Below are 21,255 nucleotides of genomic sequence, written 5' to 3' on the forward strand. Positions count from 1 at the left end.
TGGCCAACACAGTGAACCTGTCTCTACCAAAAATACAAAAAAATTAGCCAAGCGTGGTGGCGCATGCCTGTATTCCCAGCTACTCGTGGGGGTGGGGTAGGGTGGGGTGATGGTGAGGAGGAGAATCCCTTACACCCCAGAGGTGGAAATTGCAGTGAGCCGAGATTGTGCCACTGCACTCCAGCCTGAGCTACAGAGTGAGACTCTGTCTCAAAAAAAAAAATATATATATATATATACACACACACACACACACACACACATATATATATATAGATATAGATAAAATAATGTGTTATCGATGTTTCCGGTGTTGGAATGTTCTGTCTAGATGCTTTGTTTGCTGTTCAAAGGAGTTGGAACATTATTTAGTAGCAGCTTTCATATATTTTTCTAAAGTTCATTCTTTCAACAAATAGTCAGTTGAGTCCTTTGAGCCAAGTGCTGTTGTAAGAGCTAGAGAAATTTTGGCCAAGAAGACAAAGCCTGTAACTTCATGGGGATTGAGTTCTAGTGTTCTTTCAGTGAGCTGCTAATGGTAATATTGTCTAGAATGAGCCAGGTGTATCTACGTGAGAGAACAAACATTGCTGAGAATGAACAAGTGAAGGAAGTAATTGGCCTCTGTTACAGGTGTATTTAATTTCATATAATATATGTTCTTGTGTGTAAATTTAATCCTATTTTGAATGCACCAGACAGGTCCCTGTGGGAGAAAACCTGTGGTGAGTTCCTTAAAACTGGAGGAGTTCTCTCTCGGTGCTTGTAGTCATCCCTGGTTTGTTAGTTGGCAGCCTAGGAGAAAGTGACATTTACTGAGGCCAAATGCCTGCCTAGGATTATGCTAGGAAAGTTTTTACAGATATTATCTTAATCTTTTTAAGAGCTTTATGAGGAAAAGCTACCATCATTTTATGAGTGAGGAGACTGAGTTCAGAGAGTTTAACCAGGTTCCAGTGTCTTTTTTAAAAATTGTGAATTAGATAGAAGTGTTACCAGTATCATACAAGTCACATAGATGGTAAGATTTTAGTTAAAATTTTTATCTGTTTTTCTAAACAGTGGATTTATTCCAAGTTGTGGTAAGAATATCTTTTTATTATTCTATATAGTAATTTTGTGGGAGACTTAGGAGTGTGGGGATATTGTCCAGTAACTAGTGTCTGCTTTGTCACACGCTGGAGTTACCAGAAACATTAAAAAAGGGTTGAATCACCACTGTCCAATAGAAGCATAATGTAAGTTATATAAGTTCTGTGTATGTAATTTTAAATTTTCTAGTAGCCACATTAAAAAGACAAAGTGAAATTAATTTTCTTTAATATATCTAAAATATTGTTTCAACATATAATCGGTCTAAATTGTTGTTGTTGTTTTTCTATAAACTATGTCTACAGAATTGAGTGTGTATTTTACACATCTCAATTTAGCTAGATTTCAAGTGCCTAGTAGCTACTTGAAGCTATAGTGGATAACCACTACAAACTAATCGTTTCACAAATGATTAAATAATGTCAAAGATTTTTTAGAAGCAGGAATTTCTGATTTCACGTGTATGATTTCATGCATAAGTGATGAGGAAACAAAAGAACTAATATCTTTGTTATTTTTTGGCAGAGAGGAACGAAGGGCATCCTACGACTATAACCAAGATCGTACATATTATGAGAGTGTTCGAACTCCAGGCACTTACCCTGAGGATTCCAGGCGGGACTATCCAGCTCGAGGGAGAGAGTTTTATTCAGAATGGGAAACTTACCAAGGAGACTACTATGAATCACGATACTACGATGATCCTCGGGAATACAGGGATTACAGGAATGATCCTTATGAACAAGATATTAGGGAATATAGTTACAGGCAAAGGGAACGAGAAAGAGAACGTGAAAGATTTGAGTCCGACCGGGACAGAGACCATGAGAGGAGGCCAATTGAACGAAGTCAAAGTCCAGTTCACTTGCGACGTCCACAGAGTCCTGGAGCGTCTCCCTCTCAGGCAGAGAGGTTGCCGAGTGATTCTGAGAGGAGGCTTTACAGCCGATCCTCAGACCGGAGTGGAAGCTGTAGCTCACTTTCCCCTCCAAGATATGAGAAACTTGACAAATCTCGTTTGGAGCGCTATACAAAAAATGAAAAGACAGATAAAGAACGAACTTTTGATCCCGAGAGAGTGGAGAGAGAGAGACGCTTAATACGGAAGGAAAAAGTGGAAAAGGACAAAACTGACAAGCAAAAACGCAAAGGAAAGGTTCACTCCCCTAGTTCTCAGTCTTCAGAAACCGACCAAGAAAATGAGCGAGAACAAAGCCCTGAAAAACCAAGGAGTTCTAATAAACTGAGCAGAGAGAAAGCTGACAAAGAAGGAATAGCAAAAAACCGCCTAGAACTCATGCCTTGCGTGGTTTTGACTCGAGTGAAAGAGAAAGAGGGAAAGGTCATTGACCACACTCCTGTGGAAAAGTTGAAAGCCAAGCTTGATAATGACACTATTAAATCTTCAGCCCTGGACCAGAAACTTCAGGTCTCTCAGACGGAGCCTGCAAAGTCTGACTTGTCTAAACTGGAATCTGTTAGAATGAAAGTACCAAAGGAAAAGGGGCTTTCAAGCCATGTTGAAGTGGTGGAGAAGGAGGGCAGGCTTAAAGCCAGGAAGCACCTCAAGCCTGAGCAGGCTGCAGACGGGGTAAGTGCTGTGGATCTGGAAAAGCTGGAAGCAAGGAAAAGGCGCTTTGCAGATTCCAATTTAAAAGCAGAAAAGCAAAAACCAGAGGTCAAGAAAAGCAGTCCAGAGATGGAGGATGCTCGCATGCTTTCAAAAAAGCAGCCTGACGTATCCTCTAGAGAGGTCATTCTGCTGAGGGAAGGAGAGGCCGAAAGAAAGCCTGTGAGGAAAGAAATTCTTAAAAGAGAATCTAAAAAAATCAAACTGGACAGACTTAATACTGTTGCCAGCCCCAAAGACTGTCAGGAGCTTGCCAGTATTTCTGTTGGGTCTGGCTCAAGGCCCAGCTCAGACCTACAAGCAAGACTGGGAGAACCAACAGGTGAATCTGTGGAAAATCAAGAAATCCAATCAAAAAAACCCATTCCCTCAAAACCACAGCTCAAACAGCTACAGGTATTAGATGATCAAGGACCAGAGAGAGAAGACGTTAGGAAAAACTACTGCAGTCTCCGTGATGAAACACCTGAACGTAAATCAGGCCAAGAGAAATCACATTCAGTAAATACTGAAGAAAAAATTGGCATTGACATCGATCACACGCAGAGTTACCGAAAACAAATGGAGCAGAGTCGTAGGAAACAGCAGATGGAAATGGAAATAGCCAAGTCTGAGAAGTTTGGCAGTCCTAAAAAAGATGTAGATGAATATGAAAGACGTAGCCTCGTTCACGAGGTAGGCAAACCCCCTCAAGATGTCACCGATGACTCTCCTCCCAGCAAAAAGAAAAGGATGGATCATGTTGATTTTGATATCTGCACCAAGAGAGAACGGAATTACAGAAGTTCACGCCAAATCAGCGAAGATTCTGAAAGGACTGGTTGTTCTCCCAGTGTCCGACATGGTTCCTTCCATGAAGACGAGGATCCCATAGGCTCCCCTAGGCTAATGTCAGTAAAGGGGTCTCCTAAAGTAGATGAAAAAGTCCTCCCCTATTCTAACATAACAGTCAGGGAAGAGTCTTTAAAATTTAATCCTTATGATTCTAGCAGGAGAGAACAGATGGCAGATATGGCCAAAATAAAACTATCTGTCTTGAATTCTGAAGATGAACTAAATCGTTGGGACTCTCAGATGAAACAAGATGCCAGCAGATTTGATGTGAGTTTCCCAAACAGCATAATTAAGAGAGATAGCCTTCGAAAAAGGTCTGTACGAGATCTGGAACCTGGAGAGGTGCCTTCTGATTCTGATGAAGATGGTGAACACAAATCCCACTCACCCAGAGCCTCTGCATTATATGAAAGTTCTCGATTGTCTTTTTTATTGAGGGACAGAGAAGACAAGCTACGTGAGCGAGATGAAAGACTCTCTAGTTCTTTAGAAAGGAACAAATTTTACTCTTTTGCATTGGATAAGACAATCACACCAGACACTAAAGCTTTGCTTGAAAGAGCTAAATCCCTCTCTTCATCTCGTGAAGAAAATTGGTCTTTTCTTGATTGGGACTCCCGATTTGCAAATTTTCGAAACAACAAAGATAAAGAAAAGGTTGACTCTGCTCCAAGACCTATTCCATCCTGGTACATGAAAAAGAAGAAAATTAGGACTGATTCAGAAGGGAAAATGGATGATAAGAAAGAGGACCATAAAGAAGAAGAGCAAGAGAGGCAGGAATTGTTTGCTTCTCGTTTTTTACACAGCTCAATCTTTGAACAAGATTCCAAGCGATTGCAGCATCTAGAGAGAAAAGAGGAAGACTCTGACTTCATTTCTGGTAGGATCTATGGTAAGCAGACATCTGAGGGAGCAAACAGCACAACTGATTCCATTCAAGAACCAGTAGTTCTGTTCCATAGCAGATTTATGGAGCTCACACGAATGCAACAGAAAGAAAAAGAAAAAGACCAGAAACCCAAAGAGGTTGAGAAACAGGAAGATATAGAGAATCATCCCAAGACCCCAGAATCTGCTCCTGAGAATAAAGATGCAGAACTAAAAACTCCACCTTCCGTTGGGCCTCCAAGTGTCACAGTCGCAACTCTAGAGTCAGCCCCATCAGCACTAGAGAAGACCGCTGGTGACAAAATGGTAGAGGCGCCTTTGGTAACAGAAGATAAGACTGTGGAGCCAGCCACTGTCTCAGAAGAAGCAAAGCCTGTGTCTGAACCTGCTCCTGCCCCTGTGGAACAGCCGGAACAAGTGGACCTGCCCCCAGGAGCAGACCCCAATAAAGAAGCTGCTGTAATTCCGGCAGGTGTTGAGGAAGGTTCATTAGGTGACCAGCTGCCTTATCTGGATGCCAAGCCTCCAACTCCCGGGGCCTCGTTTTCCCAGGCAGAGAGCAATGTAGATCCAGAGCCTGACAGTACCCAGCCACTTTCAAAACCAGCTCAGAAGTCTGAGGAGGCCAGTGAGCCAAAGGCTGAAAAGCCAGACACCATTGCAGATGCTGAGCCTGATGCAAACCAGAAAGCTGAAGCTGTTCCTGAGGCTCAGCCCCCAGCTTCTGAAGATTTAGAGGTTGATCCTCCAGTTGCTACAAAGGATAAAAAGCCAAACAAAAGCAAGCGTTCAAAGACCCCTGTTCAGGCACCTGCAGTAAGTATCGTGGAGAAGCCCGTCACAAGGAAGAGTGAGAGGATAGACCGGGAAAAACTCAAGCGGTCCAATTCTCCTCGGGGAGAAGCACAGAAGCTTTTGGAATTGAAGATGGAGGCAGAGAAGATTACAAGGACTGCTTCTAAAAACTCTGCTGCAGACCTTGAACATCCCGAACCAAGTTTGCCTCTTAGCCGAACAAGGCGCCGTAATGTAAGGAGCGTCTATGCAACCATGGGTGACCATGAAAACCGCTCTCCTGTCAAAGAGCCCATTGAGCAACCAAGAGTGACCAGAAAGAGATTGGAGCGAGAGCTTCAGGAGGCCGCGGCGGTTCCCACCACCCCTCGGAGGGGAAGGCCTCCAAAGACACGCCGGCGAGCCGATGAAGAGGAGGAGAACGAGACCAAGGAACCTGCAGAAACACTCAAGCCACCTGAGGGATGGCGGTCCCCACGGTCCCAGAAAACTGCAGCTGGTGGTGGCCCCCAAGGGAAAAAGGGAAGAAATGAACCGAAGGTGGATGCTGCACGTCCTGAGGCCACCACTGAGGTGGGCCCCCAAATAAGTGTGAAAGAGAGCCCCACGGAACCCAAGGCTGCTGAGGAAGAGGCAGGGAGCGAACAGAAATGTGACAGAAAAGATGCTGGCACAGACAGAAATCTCCCTGAAGCCGCCCCTGTTGAAGTTGTAGAGAAAAAACCGGCCCCTGAAAAAAACTCCAAATCAAAGAGAGGAAGATCTCGAAACTCCAGGTTAGCAGTGGACAAATCTGCAAGTCTGAAAAATGTGGATGCTGCTGTCAGTCCCAGGGGGGCTGCAGCACAGGCAGGGGAGAGGGAACCCGGGGTGGTGGCAGTCTCCCCTGAGAAAAGTGAGAGTCCCCAAAAGGAGGATGGTTTATCATCCCAATTGAAAAGTGATCCAGTTGATCCAGACAAGGAATCAGAGAAAGAAGACGCGTCTGCCTCTGGGCCGTCCCCAGCAGCCGCCCAGTTAGCCAAGCAGATGGAGCTGGAGCAGGCCGTGGAGCACATCGCAAAGCTTGCCGAGGCCTCTGCCTCTGCTGCCTATAAGGCAGATGCACCAGAGGGCCTTGCCCCAGAAGACAGGGACAAGCCTGCACACCAAGCAAGTGAAACAGAGCTGGCTGCGGCCATTGGCTCCATCATCAATGACATTTCTGGGGAGCCAGAAAACTTCCCAGCACCTCCACCTTTTCCTGGAGAATCCCAGACAGATCTGCAGCCCCACGCAGGTGCACAGGCGCTGCAGCCTTCTGAGGAAGGAATGGAGACGGATGAGGCTGTATCTGGCATCCTGGAAACTGAGGCTGCTACAGAATCTTCGAGGCCGCCAGTCAATGCTCCTGACCCCTCAGCAGGCCCAACAGATACCAAGGAAGCCAGAGGAAATAGCAGTGAAACCTCACACTCGGCGCCAGAAGCCAAAGGGTCTAAAGAAGTGGAAGTCACTCTTGTTCGGAAAGACAAAGGGCGCCAGAAGACAACCCGATCACGCCGCAAACGGAACACAAACAAGAAAGTGGTGGTGCCTGTAGAGAGCCATGTCCCTGAATCTGACCAAGCTCAAGGCGAGAGTCCTGCTGCAAATGAGGGGACAACACTACAGCACCCCGAAGCCCCACAGGAAGAAAAGCAGAGTGAGAAACCCCATTCCACTCCTCCTCAGTCATGTACTTCTGACCCAAGCAAGACTCCCTCCACAGAGAATTCATCCCAAGAGATCAGTGTTGAGGAAAGGACTCCAACCAAAGCATCTGTGCCCCCAGACCTTCCCCAGCCCCCCCAGCCAGTGCCGGTGGATGAGGAACCTCAAGCCAGGTTCAGGGTGCATTCCATCATTGAGAGTGACCCGGTGACCCCACCCAGCGATCCAAGCATCCCCATACCCACACTGCCTTCTGTAACTGCAGCAAAGCTTTCACCTCCTGTCTCCTCTGGGGGGATCCCACATCAGAGCCCCCCTACTAAGGTGACAGAGTGGATCACAAGGCAGGAGGAGTCACGGGCTCAGTCTACTCCATCTCCAGCTCTTCCCCCAGACACAAAGGCCTCTGACGTCGACACCAGCTCCAGCACCCTGAGGAAGATTCTCATGGACCCCAAGTATGTGTCTGCAACAGGTGTCACTTCCACAAGTGTCACCACGGCCATTGCAGAGCCTGTCAGTGCTGCCCCTTGCCTACATGAGGCCCCGCCCCCTCCAGTTGAATCTAAAAAGCCTTTAGAAGAAAAAACAACAGCTCCAGTTACAAACAACTCTGAGACACAAGCCTCGGAGGTGCTGGTAGCTGCTGACAAGGAAAAGGTGGCTCCAGTCATTGCTCCCAAAATTACCTCTGTTATTAGCCGGATGCCTGTCAGCATTGACTTGGAAAATTCACAGAAGATAACCTTGGCAAAACCAGCTCCTCAAACCCTCACTGGCCTGGTGAGTGCGCTCACTGGCCTGGTGAATGTCTCCCTGGTCCCAGTGAATGCCCTGAAAGGTCCCGTGAAGGGCTCAGTGACCACACTGAAAAGTTTGGTGAGCACCCCTGCTGGACCCGTGAACGTCCTGAAGGGGCCTGTGAATGTTCTTACGGGGCCAGTGAATGTTCTCACCACTCCAGTGAACGCCACGGTGGGCACAGTGAATGCTGCCCCAGGCACGGTTAATGCTGCCGCGAGTGCAGTGAATGCCACAGCAAGTGCAGTGACCGTCACAGCGGGTGCGGTTACTGCTGCATCTGGTGGTGTGACGGCCACAACAGGCACGGTGACAATGGCAGGGGCAGTGATTGCGCCGTCAGCAAAGTGCAAACAGAGAGCGAGTGCTAATGAAAACAATCGGTTTCACCCAGGGTCCATGCCTGTGATCGACGATCGTCCAGCAGACGCAGGCTCAGGGGCGGGACTGCGTGTGAACACTTCCGAAGGGGTTGTGCTCCTGAGTTATTCAGGGCAGAAGACTGAAGGCCCACAGCGGATCAGCGCCAAGATCAGCCAGATCCCCCCGGCCAGTGCAATGGACATTGAATTTCAGCAGTCGGTGTCCAAGTCCCAGGTCAAACCGGATTCTGTCACAGCATCGCAGCCTCCATCCAAAGGTCCTCAAGCTCCTGCAGGCTATGCAAACGTGGCCACCCATTCCACGTTGGTACTGACCGCCCAGACATATAACGCCTCTCCTGTGATTTCGTCTGTGAAGGCCGATAGGCCATCCTTGGAGAAGCCCGAGCCCATTCACCTCTCGGTGTCCACGCCTGTCACCCAGGGAGGCACGGTGAAGGTTCTCACCCAGGGGATCAACACGCCTCCTGTGCTGGTTCACAACCAGCTGGTCCTCACCCCAAGCATTGTCACCACAAACAAAAAGCTTGCTGACCCCGTCACCCTTAAAATTGAGACCAAGGTCCTTCAGCCGGCCAACCTGGGGTCCACGCTTACGCCCCACCACCCTCCTGCTCTGCCCAGCAAACTGCCTACAGAAGTAAACCATGTCCCCTCGGGGCCCAGCATCCCAGCAGATCGAACTGTCTCCCATTTGGCAGCCACAAAGCTCGACGCTCATTCTCCTCGACCCAGTGGACCCGGGCCGTCCTCATTCCCAAGGGCAAGCCACCCTAGCAGCACTGCCTCCACGGCGCTCTCCACCAATGCCACAGTCATGCTGGCTGCAGGCATTCCAGTGCCCCAGTTCATCTCCAGCATCCACCCAGAGCAGTCTGTCATCATGCCACCCCACAGCATCACCCAGACTGTGTCCCTGAGCCACCTCTCGCAGGGCGAGGTGAGAATGAACACTCCCACGCTGCCCAGTATCACCTACAGCATCCGGCCAGAAGCGCTTCACTCTCCTCGGGCTCCGCTGCAGCCCCAGCAAATAGAGGTCAGGGCCCCACAGCGTGCCAGCACCCCGCAGCCAGCCCCAGCTGGCGTGCCTGCGCTGGCCTCCCAGCACCCTCCCGAGGAGGAAGTGCATTATCACCTTCCCGTCGCTCGAGCCACAGCCCCTGTGCAGTCAGAGGTACTAGTCATGCAGTCTGAGTACCGACTGCACCCCTATACCGTGCCGCGGGATGTGAGGATCATGGTGCATCCACATGTGACAGCAGTCAGCGAGCAGCCCAGGGCCGCGGATGGGGTCGTGAAGGTGCCACCAGCCAGCAAGGCCCCTCAGCAGCCAGGGAAGGAAGCTGCCAAGACACCAGATGCCAAAGCCACCCCCGCCCCTGCCCCCGTCCCTGTCCCTGTCCCCGTCCCCCTCCCTGCTCCTGCCCCTGCCCCTCACAGTGAGGCCCGTATCCTCACAGTTACCCCCAGTAACCAACTCCAGGGCCTGCCTCTGACCCCTCCTGTGGTGGTGACCCACGGGGTGCAGATTGTGCACTCCAGCGGGGAGCTGTTTCAAGAGTACCGGTACGGCGACATCCGCACCTACCACCCCCCAGCCCAGCTCACACACACTCAGTTTCCTGCTGCTTCCTCTGTTGGCCTGCCTTCCCGGACCAAGACAGCTGCTCAGGTGAGCCGGCCAGGTATCTCCCCACTGTCTTTTGGGCATGTGCTTGTGGGGCTCAGCAGGCTTTTAAGCAAAGATGTGTTAAGGAAATCAGGGGCCAGGTGTGGTGACTTATGCCTGTAATCCCAGCACTGTGGGAGGCCCAGACAGGATGACTGCTTAAGCCCAGGAGTTCGAGACCAGCCTGGGCAACATGGCAAAACCCCATCTCTACAAAAATACATATATATATGTAAAAATTAGCCAGGTGTGGTGGCACACACCTGTGGTTTCAGCTACTTGGGAGGCTGAGGTGGGAAAATCGCTTGAGCCCTGGGGGCAGAGGTTGCATTGAACCAAGATTGTGCCACTACGCTCCAGTGACAGAGTGAGACACAGTCTCAAAAACAAAACAACACCAGCCGGGCGTAGTGGCTCACGCCTGTAATCCCAACACTTTGGGAGGCCAAGGCTGGCAGATCACTTGAGGTCAGGAGTTCAAGACCAGCTTGGCCAACATGGTGAGACCCCGTCCCTACTTAAAGAAAAAGAAATCCGCCTTTTGGTAAAGATAGTGGTTGAGTACAAGTGAACTGGTCAGCTAGTTCCTAAAGATGTTGGTCTTTTCATGAGTTTAAAGAGCTTTCTTAGTCCTGAGATGAAAGAATTAGATTATATCATGGGGAGCTCTGCATATGGGGAGGGAGCTCTTGCTGGGTGGTATCAGTGGGAGGCAGGTAATCAGGGATCTCTCCTTACCTGGAACCCCGAGAGCAGCTCCGTTGATTCAGGCTCCTTCTGTGGGCCTGACTTAATGGGAGATGCCATATCTTACCCTTTCGCTATGGCCCTTTGAGTCATTTGTTGGGCCCAGGGTCTTGTGCACAACAGACTGACTCTGTCCCTTTGCCTTCCTTCCCAACCCCAGGGCCCTCCTCCTGAAGGTGAGCCCCTGCAGCCCCCTCAGCCTGTGCAGTCCACACAGCCAGCCCAGCCTGTGCAGTCCACACAGCCTGCCCAGACAGCACCACCCTGCCCGCCCTCCCAACTCAGCCAGCCCGGCCAGCCACCAAGCGGCAAGATGCCTCAAGTGTCCCAGGAGGCAAAGGGGACTCAGACGGGATTAGAGCAGCCTCGCCTCCCAGCTGGACCTGCAAACAGGCCGCCTGAGCCTCATACCCAGGTTCAGAGGGCACAAGTGGAAACAGGCCCAACTTCCTTCCCCTCCCCTGTGTCTGTCTCCATGAAGCCTGACCTTCCAGTCCCTCTTCCCACTCAGACTGCCCCAAAACAGCCGTTGTTTGTCCCAACAACCTCTGGCCCCAGCACCCCACCAGGACTGGTTCTGCCACACACTGAATTCCAGCCAACCCCCAAACAAGATTCCTCTCCACACCTGACTTCACAGAGACCCGTGGATATGGTTCAGCTTCTGAAGGTAAGCATGAGCAGGGGCTGCGCTTCCTGGCCCCTAGATTTTATGCCATGTCAAATGTACTAAGATTTCCTAGTTAACAGACCCGCAAGCTACAGCCTCTGGCTGTGTCCAGCGTGGTTCAGCCCTCCGGCCATGAGCTTACTTCTGTTTGTTTCCCTTTGAGCAGAAGTACCCCATCGTGTGGCAGGGCCTGCTGGCCCTGAAGAATGACACAGCTGCTGTGCAGCTCCACTTCGTCTCTGGCAACAATGTCCTGGCCCATCGGTCCCTGCCCCTTTCTGAAGGAGGGCCCCCACTAAGGATCGCCCAGAGGATGCGGCTGGAGGCATCGCAGCTGGAAGGGGTTGCCCGAAGGATGACGGTAAGACTCTCAGGCCCAGGTGAGCAACTGCCCCACCTACAGGGAGGGAAGACGCAGGTAGTCCCTGCCAGCCCATCTCCCTGATCTGTCATGGAAGCGTTAACTTCGTTGTTGTTGGAACAGTCTCACTCTGTCTCCCAAGCTGGAGTGCAACAGCACAATCTCTGTTCACCGTAGCCTCTGCCTCCCGGGTTGAAGGCATTCCTGTGCCTCAGCCTCCTGAGTAGCTGGGATTATAGGCATGCACCACCATGGCGCCACCATGCTCAGCTAATTTTTGTATTTTTAGTAGAGATGGGGTTTCACCATGTTGGCCAGGCCAGTCTTGAACTCTTGACCTCAAGTGATCTGGCTGCCTCGGCCTCCCAAAGTGCTGGGATTACAGGCCTGAGCCACTGTGCCTGGCCGGTATTACTGAAGTGAGCAATGAAGGGTCCACTGTGCTTCTACTTGGGGCGGGGGATGTAAAGTACCTCTAGACCCAGAAACAAGGCTTTACAGTTTTTAAAAATTATTTTTTAAATCAGCTTTCTCAGGTTGAAAAAGCTTTTTTTTTTTTTTCTTTCATTCAAATATCAGGGTAGACTTTAAAGTCACCTCAGAGGTGGGGGTTTTTGTGGACCTGATACCGTGGGTTGGATGTGGGCTGCTGTTTGACTAAGAGGCCCCTGCTCACTGGCGGCTGGCCTCTGCCTCAGGTGGAGACAGATTACTGTCTGCTGCTGGCTCTGCCCTGTGGCCGCGACCAAGAGGATGTTGTGAGCCAGACCGAGTCCCTCAAGGCTGCCTTCATCACTTACCTGCAGGCTAAGCAGGCGGCAGGGATCATCAACGTTCCCAACCCTGGCTCCAATCAGGTCGGTTGTCCTGTGTCCTTCCTTCACATACACACCCACAGGTGGGGCTGGTCAGGGTTGGTAGGTGGACTGACTCTTCTGGTACCCACTAGATCTGGCCGCAGAGCTTCCCAGAGGTGGGTAAAGGGGCATTTTGGACAGAAGTCAATAGAGCACATAGGGCGGGGCGCCATCACCCATCCTGAAGAGAACCCAGGGAACCACTGAGAACACAGGTTTTCCATGAGTTTAAAGATAGGGAAGAGGGCCCCAGGGGGTTCCTGTATATAGTTTTCTGACACCTGCTGGTTGGGGACTGACTTGGCCTGGCTCTTAGCATTGGGCCTCTTCAGGGCACCCCTGTGGAAATGGAGTTGTGGGGGTCAAGAGAGGGTCCCACTTTGCTCTCTATCCTGTCTCCAGCCTGCCTACGTGCTGCAGATCTTCCCGCCTTGTGAGTTCTCTGAGAGTCACCTGTCCCGCCTGGCCCCTGACCTCCTTGCCAGCATCTCCAACATCTCTCCCCACCTCATGATTGTCATTGCCTCCGTGTGAGCCACTGAGTGGTTATCACCTCAGTGAATCTTCCCAGGGCTCTGCAGTAAAAACAAAGGACAACCCAGCCAAGCAGAGGAAGAAGCTGCCGAAGGGGACAGACTCCACTGCCAGACGGCCAGCCTCTCGCTGTCCTGCCGCCCGGCTCAGTCGGACAGACTTCCTCTGGGAGTGGTGCTGCTACCTTGTATGTTTACATGATGCTTTAGCCCAAGGACACATCACCAACCGATGGACTCGCAGACACCCTGGGGCTGGGTTTCTCTCTCCTCTTTTTGGAGAAAAGGAACAGGGCAGTGGAATGAAAAAAAATTTTTTTTTGTTTTTAAGAAACAAGAAAACAGAACTGCCTTTGCACTAAATTAGTGACTTGGACTTTTGCCCAGTGAAGACAGGCTGTGACACTCTGGATGTCTCGGTGTGTGTAGACACACATCGTGGACTCCTAACGCAGGAAGGACTTCAAACTTCTGCTGAGACCTTGGGGTCAAGGAACATTTCATTGGGTTTTTTGTCCGCCCCCATCTCCCTTGCTCATTCGGATGCGTCACCTTAATTCTCCTGCTGCCACCGTCTTTGATTCACCGGGATGTACAGTTTACAGTTGAAGAGCAAACAGAAAGGTTTTCTCTTGGTGGGATATGCAGAACTTGGGATGTGTGTATATATAAATATATAATATATATAAATATATATAATACTGACTTAAAAAATCAAATCCCCCGACATACATTTTTTTTAATCTGTGCCAAAAATGTGTTTTCAGAGGAAATCTTATTTTCATATTCAGACTTTGTATTGCCCACTCATTTGTATAAGTGCGCTTCGGTACAGCACGGGTCCTGCTCCCGCGATGTGGAAGTGTCACATGGCACCTGTACAAAAAGACTGGCTAACCCCTCTTCCTGTTACCTTGACCTCTTCCCCAACTTCCTAACACTTATTAATTTATGAAACTGTTTTTCTCAGCGCAGGTTTGTTTTGTGTGTCCATTGGATTACAAACTTTATTAAAAAATGTAAAACACACCAAGTGTGAATGTGATTGTCACTTGGGTGGGAGGACGAACCATGGGTCCTTGGCTTATGGGAACAGTCAGCCCTCATCCCGCTTTTGCTCCCCATGCCAAGTCTGTACATGGGAACTATCTCCCTTCTGCCTCCTAGTCACTCCTCCCCAAGGATGATATTATCTTGTACAAAGGAGATTTTTGTCACGGACACTGAACCATTTCTCACAGGTCCTAACTGGTTCTTAGGTAATGTGGAAGGCACTTCCAATTTTGATACAGAATATAACCACACCCCATGCCGTCTCAGAAACATCTTAGCAAGCTTTGGTTTCTTGTCTCTTGCCCCCTCTTCCCTTCTCCCAGTGTGAAACAGGCTGGCTCCTGCAGAGGCAGTGGCCTGCTGGGGCCCCTTGGGACTCATATGATCCTGTATCTGCCTCTAGACAGGAGGATGGGAGTTGGGGACGGGCTTCCCCTGCAGCTGGATCCTCTACAAGCTGTGGAGTTGGGGCAGGGACATGGAGACTACAAAGTTGGTGGTCTCACTTGCAATACCAATGGGCTCCTACAAATGGGCCTGTCCTGGTGTTGAGAAGATGGTATCCCCCTCTGAACGGTGGACCACAGGTGCCGGGGCCAACTGTAGGAAGGGAGTGGAGATGGTACCTCCTGACTCCTTGCTGACAGGAGTGAGAAAGCTGCTCCACCAGCTCCCTACCTCCCCATCAAAGCCCCTGGCTGCTCCTTCCTGTCCCTCTGGGCCCCCAGCCTGGTGGCAGAGATGCCATCTTTTGAATCTTCCCAAAAGATGATGGCACTGGCTTGGCTTTAGTCCTCAGGCCAGGTAACCCTGAAGCAAGTATAGCATCCACCTGCTCCCCTAGGCCCATCAGAGCCAGGGCAGTGGCCTGGGCCTGGCACTCTCCTTGGCCTACCTGGCCACTCTGGCTGGAAGGACTCCTGAGACAAGCCTGGCAGCAGTGGCCTGTAAGCCAGGCTTGCTGTGGGTTGCCTGTGCCCTGGTAAGCAGTTGGTGGCCACCCCTACTGGTCCCTTCCCCAACCTCTCCCCAACCTGGGCAGAAGGGGAGCAGGGTCATAGCTGTGGGGCGAGGGGAGGCCAGGCTGTAAAGATGAGCAGGTGAGAAGCCTCCAAACAAGATGGGATGAGGGCATGGGGCACGTGGTGCCGAGGTCTCTCCAGCCCGAGTGCACTGCCCACTCCTCAACTTGGGGCAAAGCAGCCAGCCTGGCTCTGGTTCTAGTCGCATTCAGCAAGAGGGACGGGCTGACTTTCCCAGGAAGGCTGGTCCCTGGGTGGTACAGCCTTTCTGTGGCATCAGTTCTAGCTGCCAGCTTCCCACCCACCCCACAGGGACCTATAGGCAGCATTAGAAAATAATCCAATTTATTCTCTCTAGGGAAGAGGCCACCCTTCCCAGTTCCAGGGTGCCATCCATCCTTAAATAAACAGTCAGGAGAAGGGCCGCCAGCTCACTCGGCAGGCGGCGGACATTCAGGAGCTGTAGGGGAGGTCTCTGCCAGTGCGGGCTGGCCCTCGGCCCCATCCCGAGGGCGGAAGACCAGCTCCCCAGCCTGCAGCACCTGCCCGGCAGGCCACGTGCCACCTGGCCCATACTGCTGGTAGAAGTCCGCGTCTGTCTGGAACATGACCAGTGCCTGGGCTGTGTGGATTCGCACGTGCTGAGCCAGGCTGTTGGCATCCAGAAACTTGTCCCCACAGGAGTCACAGGCGTAGAGGATGTGAGTGTTGGGGTCTGTGGAGGTGGGGCAGCAGTCAGAGTGGGAAGAACCCCGGGCTCTGCCCACATTCACACCCGGGTGGCCCCCCTCACCTTCCTCCTGCACTTGCTTCACAGCTTTGCTGATCTCGGCCTTCAGGACTTCCGTCTCATCGGCTGTCACTGCAGCTCCCACCGGCACCACTGCGGGCAGAGTCGCAGGGCCTAAGGTGAAGGCACAGGCACTGCCCCATCATCGCCACCCTGGCAGCAAGCTGCCTGTGACTTCCCTCTGCTGCCCACAGCCCGCACCTGTGAGCTGAGTGACGGCTGTCGCTGCCAGTGCCTCAGTGGCCAGCGTGACCATGTCATCCACAGTGACCACGCTGACTTCACTGCCCTCCTCGGGCTCCAGGATCTTGATGCCTGCCTTGCCCTGGTGCACCGTCTTCACGTGGGAGCGCAGGTTGTCTACCCGGTTGAAGCCACGCCCACACTTATCACACAGGTAAGGCTTCTCTCCTGGGGGAGCAAGGTTCTCTCTGGCGTTTGGGGAAGGGGCCACAGGAGTGGGGTGGGAGGCCCTCAATAACTCATTTGCTCAGCTAGCCTGTCTTTTACAGCAGGAGGTGCTCTGGGGCAGCCACCAGAGCTGCACACTGGCACCTCTGGAACCTCTAGGAAAATGGGGTCCTCGTCTGAACGGAACTGCCTTCAAGGCCACCTGCAGCAAGAGCTAGCACCTGAGGCTAGGGTCTGGGGGTCCCTTCCTTCCCCCTGCTCCCCACCTGGCAGCAGGGGCTGGGAAGGAACAGGCATGGCGGGGGCCACAGCTCACCAGTGTGGATGATGATGTGCTTGGACAGGTCCCCCACGTTCACGAAGGCCTTGCTGCACACACTGCACTTGTGTGGACGGATGTTGTCGTGGTGGCGAATATGATTGGCCAACTGGCTGGACTGGACAAATCTGTGGGGCCACAGGGAGGGACTCGCATGGAACTGCCCCAACCTGGGCTTCCTGCCTCACCCTCTAGACTGAAAAGGACCCCTGGGACCAGAGCCTGGGGCGTGGGCAGCAGTCAGCCCAAGTCCCCAGTTTGTCTTCTGAGCCCCTCACTGTGGGGTGCCTGGGCAACGGGTGTGGGGGAGGGGGCAGGACCTCTTGCCGCAGCGCTCGCAGACGTAGGGCTTCTCCCCGGTGTGCTGGCGTACGTGGGCGATGAGGGAGCTGGCCTGGGTAAAGGCCTTACCGCACATCACACACTGGCACGGCTTCTCACCTGGGGACCGGGCAGAAGGTGTTGGTGCCTGCTCCTCCCCGTGACCTCTCAGCCCTGGGCATGGCTGCTCACCACCCACCTGTGTGAATGCGGACGTGCCGCTGCAGAGCGCCGGGGTCTGCAAACTGTCGCTGGCAGTGGATACACACGTAGGGCTTCTCCCCGCTGTGGATCCGAAGGTGCCGCTTCAGGTTCCCTGTGGCGAGACCGAGGGCGAACCTGGCGTGGGGCACCACCGGTGGCCGAGGAGCAGGGGTGTGAGGGCAGCCAGGGCAGCCCTGGCCCTACCTGAGGTGGTGAACTGCTTCCCACACTCTCGGCACTTGAGGGGCCCGTCAGCGATGTGGATCTTCAGGTGGGCCTTCAGGTTCCCTACCTGTGCCCAGGGAGGGGTCAGGGGGGCCACCCCACAGAGCTCGGCCCCGGGCCCCCTCACCTGCCCCTCCCACAAAGGAGCAATCGACTCTCAGGCTTGCCAGGGTCCGTGGAGAGCTCCATCTCTCCTGGGTTAGGAGAGGTCCCCGGTCCCAGCGGTGAGAGGTAAGCCTCCCCACCCCATTTTTTCAGAACCAAACCCCGCCCTGACTCGACCTGCCCTCCGCAGAGCAGCCGGGAGCTCCCCCGTGGGAGTGGCTCTCGCTGGGCCTGTTTCCTGGGTGAACAGGCTGATGAGCTCCTGGAGGCGGGACTGTGCTCCCCACCACCAACCCACCACGTGGCATGCAAGCCGCTGTGACCACCGGGGCTCCCAGGCGCTGGTTCCGGGAGGGGTCCACACACCTGGTTGAACTTCTTGTCGCAGTGTGGGCACTTGTGCTCCTTGTCTGTGTCGTGGGTCTCCAGGTGGCGCATCTTGGAAGTGGGGTCGGAGAAGGAGCGGCCGCAGTAGTCGCACTGGTAGGGCTTCTCGCCGCTGTGCACCAGCTGGTGGCGCTTGAGGTTGCCCGAGGTGGTGAAGAGCTTGCCGCAGTCCTCGCAGCGGTAGCGCGCCTCGCCCGAGTGCCGCTTCTTGTGCAGGTTGAGCAGGCTGATGAGGCGGTAGCTCTTCCCGCACTCCTCGCAGCCGTAGGGCTTCAGAGGGCTGCAGGGCCAGAAGGCGACAGGAGGCAGGGCTCGCTGGGGCGTGAAAGGCCGAGCCTGGCAGGGGCCTGGTCAGGAGGCCGGCCTGGGGCAGTACCTGTGCGTCTTCTCATGGGCCTTGCAGGCCGCCGGGTCGGAAAAGGCCTTGCTGCACTCACGGCACGAGAAGGGCTTCTCCCCCGTGTGGATGCGGATGTGCCGCTTGAAGTTCCCCGTGTGCGTGAACTCCTTCCCACAGTCCTGCGGGTGCAGCAGGGAAACGGGGTGTGAGGGGCAGCTGGTGGGAGGCCGGAGGGGAGGGAGGCTGGCGGGGAGGGCTGGCCACACTCTCCCGCACCTCGCACTTGTGGATGACGGAGCCGTAGGCCTTGGACTCCGTGCGATCACCGTAGGTGCCTGAGCGCAGGCCCCGGGCCTCGGCGCCGAGCTCCTGCCCCGAGTCTGTGCCCGCTGACTCCTCGTTCTCGTTCTCCTCGGGGGCCTCTCCGTTCTCCAGCTGGGGACCCTCCTCCTTGACCTCAGCTGGCCCTGCGCCCTCCTCTTCTTGCTCCTCTTGCTCCTCTTCCCCTTTCCGGGCGGGCTCCACCTCCATTTCTGCGGAGAGAAGGGCAAGCACGGAGGCGCCTCAGAGGGCGCGGGGGCCTCGCAGCCAGGCCTGGGTCTGGACCCCACACGCAGCCCTCTCTGCCTGAGCGCCTGTCAGGGGCACCGGCAACATATGGAAGGGATAGTAAATGACCCCAGCACTGGCCAAGGAAAGCCCCCGGGGTGCCTGTGAACTGGGTATTTGCTGCCTGGCGGATGCAGGTAGGCGGCTCAGCCAGCTGGGGTGGTGCTGTCGGCCAGCAGGCACTGGAGGGTTGCTGTGGGTGGGAAGGCACCCCTGTACGGTGCTCAAAGCTGGGAAGGAGCAGAAGCTCCAGGCCTTTGAAGGACGTGCCTGTGCTCACAGGCACACGGCTAGCATGGTCAGCCAAGGAACGACCTCGAGACTCAAGAACATGCGAAGACCAAGGTGTCCCAAAGCTGAAGTGCATGGTGACTCCAAGTGGGACTGGCTGGAGGCAGGAGGAGAGAGGGAGGCCCCAGTGGGCAGTGGAGGCAGGGCCCTGGGAGGATGCACCAGGGAGGGCCTGGTCCTGGCTGGGCGGGGCTACCTTGCTCCGAGCTCTCGCACAAAGCAGCCTCAGCTTCTGCGGCAGCCATGCCACTAGTGGGGTCTGGCTTGAGCTCCACAGGCGGCGGCTCCCGGGGCGCATCGGCTTTCTCTGTCTGCTCTGCACCTGGGTGGGGGAAGCACCGGAGACTGGATTGCTACCCTCTCCCCAGGAGTCGGACACCTCTCCTGGACCAGCGAGCTGGTGGTGGCTGTGTATGGCCCAGGAGGGGAGGCCCCAGCACACCCCTAGCTGAGGCTGTTGTGTCTGCTCTGGCTGAAACAGACCCCCTGGGACATACAATAGGTCATTCTGGGTAACACAAGCTCAAGAGGTGCAGGTGCCCGTGCCACCTGCCCCAAGGCAGCCCTCACTACCCTGACAGGGCAGCCAGCTAGGTCCTCAGCATCTGACTCACCGCTGGCTGCGCTCTGGGCCTGACCGCCACGCTCCTCCTTGAGGTCCCTGCTGGGGCCTGTGGGTGCGCTGCGTCCCGCCTGCTCCAGCCTGCTCAGCGTGCTGGTGGCCGCCTTCTCCTCTTTAGCTCTCTTGTCCCCTCCTGGAGATGGTACAGGGCAGACCTGCCGTTTCCCATCAAGTGCCCGCCATTTGGAGGTGTGAGGTGGCCCAGAACTTGCTAGGTCTTCCTCGTCCTCCCTAGGGTACCTCTAAGTAGTGGTTTACTGATTTGTTCATTCACCAAATTATTCACAGGGCACCCACTCCATGCCAGCTGATGGCTGGGCAGTGGGAATACAACAGTGATGGTTCCTGCTTGTGTGGGACATGCAGACCTCATGTGTGCACTAACGGAGCTGATCAGAGGTCAGCACTAGGAAAGGGAGGAACGCGGCCTCTGGAAGTCTACAGCAAGGCACCTGGCCCATAGTGGGCATCTGAGGTCTTTATCTTAGCAGCTAAGGGGAGTGGAAGGAGGGGCTCAGGAGAATAGACCCACAGGAGGGTTTAGGAGCAAACCCTGCCCATGTGCAAAGGCACTGAACCAGGCACGGCTCCCGGGTGCTCTGTAGGGGAAAGGCAGGCAAAGAGGCCACCCTCAGACCTGAGGCAAACCCTCGCCAGCACCCACAACCGAGTCAGGGCCAGATGAGGAAACTGAGACCCAGAAAGTCAGAGGCAGAGCCCACGTCAAAAGCCAAGGTCTCTGGCCATCTGCTTGGGAGCAGCTGCCAATAACCTACCTTCTGTGGCCAAGGCCTCCGCATTTCCCCCAGGGCTGGTAGCTGGCTCGGCAAGTGACTTGAGGGCATGGCAGGCCGTGATGATGTCCTGCATTTGGAGGAAGGTGGCCACGGCCAGCACATCATCCACGTTCTCAGGGCTCAGGCTCAGCTTGGCCGTGTACATAAACTCCAGCACCTGCCCCAGGCCTGCCGAGGACAGGACAGCTGTCAGAGACCCACCTCAAGATCCGGCACCGGCTGCCTGCCCCACCACTCCACCCAGCAGCAGGACGCAGGGATTCAGGAACAGCTGAGTGGCAAGCCTGCATCGCCCCATCTCCTGTGTGGGGAGGAGGCAGGTAACCTGGAGGATCTCAGCACTGCCAACAGCCTTGAAAAGAAGTGCTCACTGAGGGTCTCAATGCCTGCTCTGCACAGAGAACAGGTGTGAACGCCTGCCCTGCACAGAGGACAGGAGGTGTGAATGCCCGCACTGCACAGGGAACAGAAGGTGCGACTGTCCACCCTGCATGGAGGAGGATGGGTGGTGAATGCCACCCACGCGTGGAGAAAAGGAGGTGTGAATATGCACCCTGCACAGAGGACGGGGTATAAACGCCCACCCTGCACAGAGGACAGAGTGTGAATGCCTGCCCTGGACGAGGACAGAGGTGTGAATGCCCACCCCGCATTGAGGAGAGATGGTGTGAACACCTGCCCTCCACACCCTCTACTTGGCCGCTACACTTTGCTAGCAGGGGACACTCCAACCTGACTTTCATCAGGGCTCTGCTACCAACTCTGTATCTGACTGACCTCCAGGCCAGTCACTGACCTCTT

General features: G+C 54.0%; 3 protein-coding genes across 4 annotated transcripts in view; 2 read left to right on the forward strand and 1 right to left on the reverse strand.

Moving 5' to 3' along the window:
- The window catches only part of SPEN (spen family transcriptional repressor), a 98,048-nt gene extending 84,061 nt beyond the window's left edge, over positions 1-13,987 (forward strand). For both annotated transcript variants that reach the window (XM_050789575.1, XM_050789585.1), the window contains 5 exons: positions 1,618-9,793; positions 10,698-11,207; positions 11,374-11,568; positions 12,267-12,425; positions 12,828-13,987. In XM_050789575.1, coding sequence (XP_050645532.1) covers positions 1,618-9,793; positions 10,698-11,207; positions 11,374-11,568; positions 12,267-12,425; positions 12,828-12,959 — 9,172 coding nt within the window. In that variant the 3' untranslated portion in view covers positions 12,960-13,987. The remainder of the gene's footprint in view (positions 1-1,617; positions 9,794-10,697; positions 11,208-11,373; positions 11,569-12,266; positions 12,426-12,827) is intronic.
- Positions 1-21,255, forward strand: part of SRARP (steroid receptor associated and regulated protein) — a 165,151-nt gene that overhangs the window by 84,177 nt on the left and 59,719 nt on the right. The window lies entirely within an intron of this gene.
- The window catches only part of ZBTB17 (zinc finger and BTB domain containing 17), a 34,934-nt gene continuing 29,040 nt past the window's right edge, over positions 15,362-21,255 (reverse strand). Inside the window, exons 4-16 of the mRNA XM_050789643.1 lie at positions 20,434-20,622; positions 19,650-19,790; positions 19,232-19,357; positions 18,412-18,668; positions 18,172-18,314; positions 17,775-18,075; positions 17,283-17,370; positions 17,074-17,190; positions 16,874-16,994; positions 16,551-16,681; positions 16,025-16,234; positions 15,827-15,916; positions 15,362-15,748 (exon numbers count right to left, since the gene is read on the reverse strand). Coding sequence (XP_050645600.1) covers positions 15,465-15,748; positions 15,827-15,916; positions 16,025-16,234; positions 16,551-16,681; positions 16,874-16,994; positions 17,074-17,190; positions 17,283-17,370; positions 17,775-18,075; positions 18,172-18,314; positions 18,412-18,668; positions 19,232-19,357; positions 19,650-19,790; positions 20,434-20,622 — 2,198 coding nt within the window. The 3' untranslated portion in view covers positions 15,362-15,464. The remainder of the gene's footprint in view (positions 15,749-15,826; positions 15,917-16,024; positions 16,235-16,550; positions 16,682-16,873; positions 16,995-17,073; positions 17,191-17,282; positions 17,371-17,774; positions 18,076-18,171; positions 18,315-18,411; positions 18,669-19,231; positions 19,358-19,649; positions 19,791-20,433; positions 20,623-21,255) is intronic.

This window comes from Macaca thibetana, chromosome 1 (assembly GCF_024542745.1).
Source record: "Macaca thibetana thibetana isolate TM-01 chromosome 1, ASM2454274v1, whole genome shotgun sequence".
Classification (NCBI taxonomy): Eukaryota; Metazoa; Chordata; class Mammalia; order Primates; family Cercopithecidae; genus Macaca; species Macaca thibetana.